The sequence below is a fragment of the Mytilus trossulus genome, chromosome 7 (assembly GCF_036588685.1).
Source record: "Mytilus trossulus isolate FHL-02 chromosome 7, PNRI_Mtr1.1.1.hap1, whole genome shotgun sequence".
NCBI classification, from domain to species: domain Eukaryota; kingdom Metazoa; phylum Mollusca; class Bivalvia; order Mytilida; family Mytilidae; genus Mytilus; species Mytilus trossulus.
This window is the reverse complement of record NC_086379.1, coordinates 57,256,229-57,268,165: the sequence shown is the minus strand read 5'-3', so window position 1 is coordinate 57,268,165 and position 11,937 is coordinate 57,256,229. Positions and strand designations below refer to the sequence as shown.

Sequence of the window (11,937 nt, the reverse complement as noted above, 5' to 3'; positions counted from 1 at the left end):
AATTAAATGCAATATATTCTAAATTCCATGATAATTTTATCTCATGGTCTACCTTTTCTTAAAATAACGCCGGTTTTCTCCCCCACGAAGTCAACTCTGACCCTAATGACGTTTTTGATGCATCCTCCAATGGAAAATCTATTGAACGGTATGAGAACAGAGAGTTTACGATGTTATTAATATTTTTACTGGATCTTTACACCTAAAAGATTTTCACTGTCTTCTTCGAGTGTATAATATGTAAACAAAAAATCGTATACCAGTAGCAGTGAAGTGTAAACACTAGCAAATATACATCCGTCTTAACCAGGCTACGCTATGAATAGGATTTTACCTTCTCACTATAGTAAACATTAACATGTGGAAACGCTGTCAATATTCAATTGTGCGTATAGGTCAATACAATTACATATACTATGTGGAAATAAATAGCAGTTACCTTTGCCGTTGAGATTTAGTACTAATGCGTGTTGGGAGCTTTAACTTAATACATTTTACAAGGCTTTTTCGTAATAACAATACGAGGTCAGTCATCTAATATTTTACGTGCATTCATTTGAATTTTATTACTGTTATGAGGCTTAGATGATCGTAATCCGACCAGGAATCCATTCAAGCTGGATTCGTACAGAAGTTCTATTAACTCAAGACGTTCACCGCGGACTTCGGCCGTGTCGTACAAGCGGGGTAGAAATACCCCGACTAAAATGTCCGGTGATATGGAATATGACAAATCTAGTCATTCTCTAGAAGTAACGGAGGAATATGGAAACATGGAGATATGGTTAGATGCTCATCCAGAATTTGTGCATGACTATTTTGCCAGAAAAGCAAAAAAGAGCATGGTAGATGGATGGCTCTTATCACATGCCCTTGCACATAGTCCGTCGCTTCAATTACCTGGAGATAACAATTCTAGTGGTTCTAATTCAAGGAATAATTCTGGGACTAATACCCCAGTTAGGAAGATCTCAGCCCAAGAATTTGACCGTGGGGACACTTTAGATCCAATAATTTCAACTATTGACGGCACTCCGACATTCTTAGGACCTTCTACCAGTTGCCAGAGTTTGTCTTCAAAATGTCACAGACGTTCAAGAAGTGAATTAAAGGCTTTAGACGAAAAAGAGTTGATGTACGAACTTGTAATAGATATATGCAATGATTTAGACGTAACAAGTTTGTGTCATAAAATTCTACAAAACGTATGTTGCCTGCTAAATGCTGATAGGTGTTCTTTATTTCTGGTACATGGAAGGGAGTCCGAGGAACGTTATCTTGCACCCAAACTGTTTGACGTAAGTGCGGACACCACATTACAAGAAGTGTCCGAAAATCGTGGACAGTCAATTAAAGTTCCCCTTGGAACAGGAATAATTGGAAATGTTGCGCAGACAGGGGAGCCACTAAATATTCCGGATGCTTACAAGGTTAGTTTTATTTTCATACTGATAAAAAACAACTTTAATCAAGTGAACCTTTGTTTATTGATTGCGCTTAAAGTCAGGTATAAAACGGGTCAAAAAGATACCACAGAAGGCCCTTTTGACATTAGCACCTTTCAATGTCTATCATTGAAGATATGATATCTACGCAAGCAGAGTGAGTTGCATAATTCACTCTTCTAAGCCTATAACACATAAAGGGATATGCAACTAAACAGATATTTTAATGTGTTTACTCTAAAACAAACTATAAAATATTCTCACACTGATTTACAAAAGTCGGTATTGCATTGTAATGATATGATTTAAATGTATCAGAGTAGAACAATCATAAAAGGACTATAATATTGAATAAATTTAGATATATCGGTCTGGGGATGTCACAGGTCACTGACAATTGCGTCACGAGACCGGTCTATGACATGATACGACATTGTTTTATTAATTGATACTATGTATAAAGGATATAAGTATACAATTTAAACCTTTTATGTGATTTTATGACTCGTTTGTAATTCATAAAATCTACAGTTGTACGCTCGTATTGTCAGATCTGAAGGGTGAGAAATTTGGCAACAATTATAACTGACAGAAGGTAGTAAATATTTGTGTTTAAATTGTGCAGACCCTATCGGGAGCCTGTAACATATATACATGTAAATCTATAACAAGACTGTAAAATTTGAACATTGGCTTTAAGTCAAGATAGAGCATTTTTTTATGAACAAACCTTGAAAACAATATTATTCTATAGGTAAACTTTTGAATCAAGAGTTCAGATCAGTAATTCATGCAAACATAAATCTTCTGAAAATAAATATATGCCCATTGTGAAGGGATTTAGATATAATGTAGTATAATTCAGACATAGAATATCTTTATTACAGCCTACTGACGACAAATCCTCTTTCAATGCTTATAATCCACGGACGACTTAACTGTTATTTACACATATAAATTAAATAAGTTTTAGATGTAATATCCTGTTTAAATTTATCAAAATAAATTATCTATGCTAGCGTTAAATTATAATCTTTGAGTTTGAGCACGTAAAGCTTGCATACATAATTTTATAAACGAAAGAATCCAGACCAATATTACCATATCAATACACAGAGACAGAAAATTACATATATACCAAAAATATACTGGGACACCATAGTGTACAAACCTAACAAAACAATAAAAAGTATAGCCATGCATGCACATTTTGGCTTTATAAATATTTTGATATGAGCGTCACTGACGAGTCTTATGTAGACTGGCGAAACGCGCGTCTGGCGTACTAAATTATAATCATGTTACCTTTGATAACTTTAAAAGGGATACTAGTAAGTGATAATAATTTTTAACAGAGGATTCTTGAATGTTTTATCGTTGATTGATGTTATGTTTATATGGTGGCAAGTTATATGTTCAATTCCAGTTGGACAACAAGTGGCCAGTCCCGTATACCTCAATCCATATCATATAACTTAACTATATGCTGTGTATGATAACAGAAAAAGCTCGTTGACGACATACTGAACCCTTTTTTTTTAAAGTAAAATTACGTGCATACTTTTCAGCATTGAAGACGTTTTCAAATTTCGAATCAAGAAATTGTAGTAGTTCTTTCTGTACTATTGTATCCCTAGCTGTAACATCCCTGTCACTTCGGTTTTGTTTAGTATCATTGTTTCAAACTTGTATTTAGGAGCCCAGTTATAGGACAAGTGAAGACCACATGCCGATTATTGATAAATTTACCTCAAAATATTTAAGAAACCACAGATTTATCAAGTTTTTTGTTATATGCATGAACAATTGTCATAAATGTTTTCCGGAGTAACATATTTGAACCATTTGAAATTTACATATATCATATGCATATAGAAACAAAATGAATCACTGTACATTATTCATTCCTTTAAAAAATAATGGGCCTAACTATAATGTGCTCTTAATCCTATAGGATTTTAAGTTGCTATTTTAACAACGACTGAGGTGAAATAGAGCAAATATGAAACTTAATAATTTCTGTAAATATTTATTTTATATCGTTCAAACAGGGCTCTGGAAAAGATATTCGTGTGTGTTAAGTTTTACGAAGAATTTAGGGTATATCCGTCGATATACATGATATACTAGTCATACCCGTAGCTAGGGGGGTCAGGTTGTTCGGACGAACCCCCTTGAAAACAAATAATCACGGTTAAAGTCAATGTTCTGTTCGAATTGTGACTGTTAAAGTCGAGTTTTTGAGTCCAACGACCCCCCCCCCCCCCCCCCCTTGGAAATTCCTGGCTACGGGCCTGCTAGTATATGGTTTGCATTTGACAGTAATCAAAGTAATTAATGTTAAACCACGTTCTAGTAGAAACTTTTTTTCAACATACGTGTATAAGTTCACTCTTTATTCAACATCATTTTGATGCAAATTCTTGTAAGACTGTACAACTTCAAATGAACTGTTTAATTGATTTCAATGGACACATAATTTGACGCGTTATTTGTTGGTCTGCAAAAAATTAAACTTATGAAGAGTAGAGCCGTTGATAATCACAAAATAAACAAACCGATAGACATAATAAAAATTGTCGAGGAATCCAAGAAATATATTTCTCTATACGAATCTTTTTTCTAATGAAAGGGTCCATGGAGAGCAAGCAATTAGCTTCAATTATTTCACAATTAAAGTCTTTAGGTAATCTGATAATCGTATATTTATATAAACACCTAATATAGTCATCTTAAGCCGCAGTCAGACAAGACTAAAAGGGTTGTATGTTTTACACTTTACATTGAGAATTACCAATTTCTTTTAGATATTAATCCTTCTCTTACGTCTGCTCCCTCATGTTCTAAACATTTAATCCTGGAACCCCTACTATAGTAAGCCACTACTCAAACAACTAAACTAATGACGTACACTATATATCAAATTAGATTAATAATATTAATCTATTAGGTCAATGAAAGTACCGTTATACTTTCAAACGGTAACCAGCGATACGTTTTGAGAATTATAAAAGAAGATGACCTTGATCTTTGTATACTACTAGGAGTCTTTTTCAACATTAATATCCGAAACTAGATGAGAGTCTAAATTAAAAGTTCATTATTTTAAAAGCTGATTTGATATTGACCTTGACCAAAAGACCTCAAAATCAACCTTGGTCTTCCTCTTGAAATGGGACACTGCCAAACCAAATTTTGTAAAATATAAACATTTTGTTCATAAGATACAATCCAGAAACCGAAAGTGTGTCCATATTTCAAAATGATAGCTGTTGAGACATTGACCACCTTAAACTTACTGACCCTAAAACCAATAGGTAATATCAATAAATGGCAGCATTATTGTTTGTTTCTATTCAATATGATCACTACTTGTGTTGACTTGGGACACGTTATGTCTTGTCATATTGTGTAGACACTTGTCTGTGTTCGAAGAAAGTAGGGTGCTCTCTCTCTCTCTATATATATATATGTAAACATGTCTATTTTTAGTTACGTTGGGTTGATGTCTCATTATCTCAATCTTTATATATATATATATCATAAGTTACACATGTCACAATGACATTGCTTTGTTATGCAATTTAAATTTAGTTTGAAATAGACGAATACCGAAATACACTATAAATTTTTCTTCAGTATAATTATACGTTATGTTTTACGTCACTGTATAAAATATGCCTTAGAAAAACAACACTACGCAATTAATTAGTATACAGGTGAAAGTACATTGTAATTTGACAGTTCTAGAACATGTCTGTATCTTTGATATATGTCCTTGTTACGAATTTTACTATATTAAGGAACATGTAGTGTAGACATCTTACGCATGACTTTGTGCGGATGAAAATCTACTTTTCGTGATCTCACAATGTTACAGAATGAATAGAAAGTGTTACGCCAAAATAATATCCAGCGTAAAAATAAAAACAAGAAATTATGTTGAGTTTATATCCTATATTCTTTAGTCTTCCAAAATTGCGTTTCATGTCAAGAATTCTATTTTAAGATTACGTTTCATATCAGCATTTCTATGGAAAGGGGCTTGCTGCTTTTAAACAGTCTTCTGTGTGACTGCTTCTCATTCTATGTATTCCTCCTCCTGGTTGAGCCTCTGATTCTCCATTGGCATTTCAGTTTAAAGTAATGATTATACTCAAATCGGGCTCTAAGAATTTTACGTCAGTGATCGATGGAAGATACCAAACGCAAATTGTTACCTGAAAATTATTTACAATAGCGATTGTATTATGTTTTGCAATCTGTAAATATCTGTAAATTTTCGTTTTTACAAAATAAAAAAATTAATAACTGCTATAGATATTTGTGTGCAGAGATTTGAGATTTGTGTACAGATATTTGTGGAGATATTTGTGTGCAGATATTTTTTGAAGATATTTGAAATTGTGTGGAGAGATTTGTGTGGAGAGATTTGTGTGGAGAGATTTGCGAGTCGAATATTTATTTCAATAGTAAGATTAGCAGTATGTGTTCTAATTTTATATCTGGTATCATTAAAGGATATTACTGCAATTATAAACGTATAATAATTAATCATTCTTCATTAAAAAAATGATTTATTCGTTTTTATCTTTAGCTCATTATCAGGCAAGCAGTATAGACTGCTTATAACAGGTCATCCTGTATTAATCATTCGTCAAGAACCATCTGTTTGTATTGATAGGTTAAACATTTTTGTGTAATCTTACTTATCTTTGTTTTTTTTAACGAAATTGAAGTAAAGAGGTTAAATCTCAAAGGGCGGCTGTCTGTTACATATAGTTGGTCCTCTGATCAAAGGAAGTGTGTTGCTTTATCTATTAATTTTTAAGTTGCTTCGTTTTAGCTATGTCATCTTTACTTTACGATGAAATAAGTTTATATGGGTGCAGGTAAGCAAATGCACGAGATGGTATGGGTTACATAGGTACTGCAAAGGAAAAGAAAGCAGAATGAATAATAAAAAAAAAACCGGAAAAGATATAAACGAGCAAAGGCAAAAGTTTCATACTGAAGCGTGCTGCTTTTGCCTGAATACCTCATTTTGGAAGTACTGAACTTACAAAGTTTAATTTCATAAACTTTGTGGCGACTCTGCAATAAGCCGATTGTTTTTGATATTCAAATGTGTAGCCTCGAGCTTCATTGAAAATACTCGTATTGCAGAATGGGCATATGTTGCAATAAAAGTGGTACCGTTAATATTATAACCACAATTGAGTTGATACCGCTGCTTGTGGATAGTAAGCCTCCAGTGGAATAGTCAGACCAGGCTGAAGCTAGCGAACAATAAGGCGGTATATTATAAAAACTAAAAAATCAAACAGACAACAACGGTCGTTAAACTATAGTCAGCCCAGTAGAGCAAAAACTGTAGTACAGCCAGTATTTCAGTAATGTTATGAAAATACGTATTATTGAAATTTTGCAGTGAAAAATTTGAAATTATTTGAAGTTTAGGAGTAAATCTTGCTCAAAGCTCTGATTCCTTGCCCAGCTTCGGCTTTACCTTTTTATCATTCCTAGGTTTTTTTTTCAACTATTCAATTTTCAATAGGCTTTAGATTTTCAAATATTTTGGCCTTTGGTATCTTGCGTAGTAAAACTTGCATCGTTTATTTCAGTGTTATATCTATCATCCTAGGTAGGTTGGTTTCAGTCAAAATGTATCTCGACACTGAAGCATGCTTATCAAACGACATATATATACTGTTCGTCATTATTTGTCATGATACGTTCCGAACGTATATACTTATAATAAAATGTGTACATATTATTTGGAGGGATACATTCCTGTTGTACTTACTCTATTGTTGAACATTTACATACGGTACTAATCTAATGGCTTTAGATTGGCATAAAGTATGATTAACTTTTGGTTAAGTTACATTTAAAGTGGTAAAATAATTGATTTTAGATGAATATAGATACCGAGTCACTCAGTGACTTATGAAATAAACAGAAGCCGTGTTCGTTTCGTCAATAAAAGGTCACCTTGTGTTTTATTTAAATGTATCAACAGTTGTCAAGCATATCATCATGGTATCAAACGGAATCTAGGTACATATCATCATAGTATCAAACGGAATCTAGGTATTCTATTCTTTCCTTGATATACCAAAGTTTAATGCGTTAAAACCTTTTACACTGAAAGAACACACTAGGTTTATCCTTTGTTATCTTTGATGTTGCACCCTGATGTCATGCACATGATCTTTAAAATTTAACACAAAAGATGCATATGTTTATGAATATTGATACACAAAAAGTAATGTCCTGTCAAAACATGGAACAAGTTAACAAATTAAAGACTTGGATCAAGAATACTACAAGTAAATTTTATACAGAACTACTGGAAAATAAAATAAATAGTTTGAACGAAAATAACAAACTTTTTCTTTACAAAAATATTAAAGTCAAACAAGACCAAGAATTTTATCTTAAATATCAAAATTTTGAAACTAGACGTTTATTTACAAAAATCAGAATTAGTGACCATAATTTGCTCATTGAAAAGGGCAGATATCAAAAAATACCTCGAGACAATAGAACATGTCCAACTTGTAAAACCTTAGAAGATGAAAATCACTTTCTCCTCCACTGTCAAATTAATAACGTTTTACGTATAAAACTTATTAATGACATGGCAATAGATAATCCTATGTTTCCAAATCTATCTGATACACAAAAACTAGTAATTCTACTAAATCCTTCTAATATAAACCAAGTGAAAAAAACAGGTTCCTTTATAAAACAGTCTTTAGAGCTGAGGACAGGGGACTCTTAGTTAGTTTTACTTGTATATATATAGATATGTGTGTGTTCAACTCAGTTATTTTATTGTTATTGTTACTTTTGTTTATGTCACAAGTATAATGTTACTTATATGACAAATAAAGATTATTATATAAACTTGAAAGGCTATGTTTAAATGCAAAGTATTGTAATTCGAACATTTTTTTGTTGTTGAAAGTTCCTCGAGGATATACCTCGAAATATAGAAAATGGGTCCCAGTTTCTTAGTCTGAGATGCGTTTCTGTTCTAGACTGACTCACGTTGACATCAACAAAATGATGATATATGATATAAAACTTCTTCATACAATGTTTATTACCACAGAACTCAAACCAAGTGTCAAAGTACCTCGAGGATACCGTGGACTGTAAATTTGTCCCAGTTTCTTTGTCTGAGTTGCATCCATTTGGCAGTGCAGGATGTAATTGCTGATTTTCCGATATTCTCAATGTTCAATGAAAATCCTTGAACTGCACAGAATGATTGCACGCATATTTTAGTTGTGCAAGCAACTTTTATTTTGTAGTAAGTTAAAGACCCTCTCCCCCTTTTGTCCCCATTTAGTATTTCCAATGTATCACATCCTCATTTAAGACAATTCTCGTTTGTTTAAGGGACATTCTACGTAACCCGGTTATTTAAGTCTTTGATCCACTTTCTTTTCTACATCAAAATTAGTACTAAACGAGAAGTACTGATACATATTTTGTTTATCAATATTAAAACATAGCTGCTAAAAGACCTTCTTGATTACGATATAATAAGTAGGGGAAATACGAATGATTTCTTCCATATTAAATTAAACTAAGGAAAAATTAAGCGATCCGTAAATAATCGTATGAAAGGGAGAATCTTAATAAAGCTAAGACAGCCTTGTGATTCGTGTACAGCATTCTCTAGTGTTAATAAACAGGCAGAGATCGACTTTTTACAAACTGATCTTAAGATTTTATAATGAAGTTGCCTCTTTGATCTTTTATAAAATTCATGAATATTTGTGAAGTTCCCTGTATTTCAGTAAATAGCGACTTTCTGATTAAAAAGAAGTCAAAGAATGGTTGGTGTGTGATAAGATTTCACAACATGTTCCTTACTACGGAAATACCAACACAATGGGAAAATGTTCAAAGCTTAAAGTTAATATTTTTCTTGTGATCTCAGATGTTTGAGACAAGAAAATCGAGACCTAAAGGCTATTTGCTTGGTTTATTTCAGCTAAGGATTTTAATAACTTGTATACATCTTTTATTTCAGTGAATAAAATTCCGCTCCTTTGCGTGTTAGATGAGTCTAATCTCGGTTTTAATTTCTTTCTAACTATATTGTAAATCAATAAAGAACTGTCATTACATATTATAATTCATACTTTGGCTTGTCTGCTTCTTTAAACTTCCAGTTTCTTTTACTACTGGCTTTCCTAAATACATCAGGCCTGTAGCCATGAATTTCCAAGAGGGGGGCTGTACTGATTTGGACTCAAAAACTCGACTTTAACTGTCACATTTCGAAGAGAACGTTGACTTTAACAGTGTTTATTTGTTTTCAACAAGGCCGTAGATGTTCATTTAAAGTGAGGCAATTCGCCGAGCGGAGCGAGGGGAAAAAATTTTGGGCTTTTTTTTAGGGTGGTTCGGGTACCTCTAACGGTAGAAGCTTTTTCCAGCATTACCATCTATAATAAAAAAAAATAAAAAATATAACAGAAATGCGGTTTTTATTATTAACTAGCCTAGTAAGTAACAAATCAAGTTTCAATATTAAAATTAATCTCTGTTGGTCAACTTAAATTTAAACTTAAAACACACCTTCTTATGTATATATATATATATATGTATGTCCAACAGCAAGTTATAAGCTTTTAAAAGAAAAGCATCAATAAGAATATATTTATTATACATAATCATTAACCATAAGAATAGGTACAGAGAAAACAAGTTATCTTTCACATTATTCTTTCAATTTTCAAGTCATTGGTATGACCTACCGGGGTTCGAACCCACGACCTACTGCACTAGAATCAATGGAACACGCTTGCAAACAACCAGACAATGCTGATCATTAACAGAAAAAGAAACACGAAAAAAATATTTTCAAACAATACCAAAAATGTATTTCATACTTTATCAAAGATAAATAAAAATCAAGAATTGCCTTATACATTAAACTGAGACTTCCATAGAAAAGGCGGTGCGTGATTTTGTTTAAATTGATTATGAATAATTATTATATTTTTGGCCAATGAATTATTTTAGTGTAAAGATTAATAACTATAGCGTTATCGATTTAAAAATAAACCAAGGAAAGTAATAAGCCAGCATACTTATAGGGGGTCTTTATACTCACGAGTTACCTTTTTCATATTTTTTCTCTTTAAAGAACCCATCTTCAATCAGTTTTGTAATGACATTAAGATTTGTATCATTTTTTTATTTTGATTTGTATTCGGAACACTTATTTTTTTACCGTCATCGCTATGGTAAAAGCTGCAATCGCTGCTGCAGATTGGACATATTGTATGTAGTAGTGTGCTTGTAGATAATGTGAAACGTGAAACTCGCATATTGATAATGTAAAATATATAATTAAACAAAAATGACACTTTAAAAGTTCGGTCGTCGTTTCAAAAGTGAGGCATTTGCCTCATTTGCCTCCATTACGCTACGGCCCTGCTGTTAAATCAAGGGATACTACGGGTTTGTACATGATACCATACCTGTACGGACAATCTATACTTTGGGTCAGGTTCTACGATTTATGTGAAGCGTAACACGGAATCTCATCTTTTGTATTCCGACACATAAAAGCAAAGACTTACGTACAATTTACTTAAATCGTTCAGTGGCAAATATTCCATGAGTATTAATGATCCTTAATGATGAGAACAAACAAAAGACAATAAACAATAAATGTCAATATGTAGTTTTTGAATAATTGATCGACCTGAATCACAGACCTGGATGAAGGGCGGAATCTGAATTGACAGTTGTTTGCAAGTAAGAAACTGATGGCCATATCTTTGACTCAACGTTCATAATTGTCGTGACTCTCCCTTACATTACAAGGCCCCGCTTAATGTATGATGCATGCACGAGATGAATGTGATCTATTCCATACATGGTTTATGAAAATGAGCAAGATTGGTATTGCATAATGAATTTTTTTTCAAGTTAATGTCAGTTTGATATTATAATTGTGTTTATAAACAATCTATATCATATATATGTAAGATGTTCAAATCCAGTCTCCCATAAATCCAGCGTCTTATTTAGACCTTCTTTAGATGTATATGTCATCATTGTTTATTTATGAATATGTATTTGATAATTACCACTTCTATTCACAATGAGACAGCTCTTACCATCTAAAGAGAAACTCGTTGATCCATTATACAAATTCATTTTGGCACCTTCAGTAAATTACAGGAATAATACCAGACAGAAAACAATATTTTCAGCTCCTGCTTTCCCATTAACATTGTCTTATAAGTAACTTAATGTAATTGACTTGTTATGGAAGCGTATAAGATGGAGCTGTGTATATTAAATTGTGTTCATTTAAGCTTAGGAGATGTTCCTTTTACCGCAGGCGGAGAGTTAAGTGAGGGTGATTATCAGTTATGTTCAGAGATAATAATCAGGTCCTTGTAGTACATCTTTTCTTGCACCCTGCTTCATTGACCAGTTTCCTCAAGTGCAT

At 32.7% G+C, this 11,937-nt stretch overlaps 1 protein-coding gene across 7 annotated transcripts in view; it reads left to right on the top strand.

Moving 5' to 3' along the window:
• The window catches only part of LOC134725390 (dual 3',5'-cyclic-AMP and -GMP phosphodiesterase 11-like), a 94,115-nt gene continuing 82,178 nt past the window's right edge, over positions 1-11,937 (top strand). For 3 of the 7 annotated variants that reach the window (XM_063589180.1, XM_063589179.1, XM_063589178.1), the window contains exon 1: positions 2-1,430. In XM_063589180.1, coding sequence (XP_063445250.1) covers positions 708-1,430 — 723 coding nt within the window. In that variant the 5' untranslated portion in view covers positions 2-707. Of the gene's footprint in view, positions 1,431-11,302; positions 11,382-11,937 lie in introns of those variants that run through there. The other 4 variants (XM_063589182.1, XM_063589181.1, XM_063589177.1 and 1 more) reach the window with 3 other exon arrangements.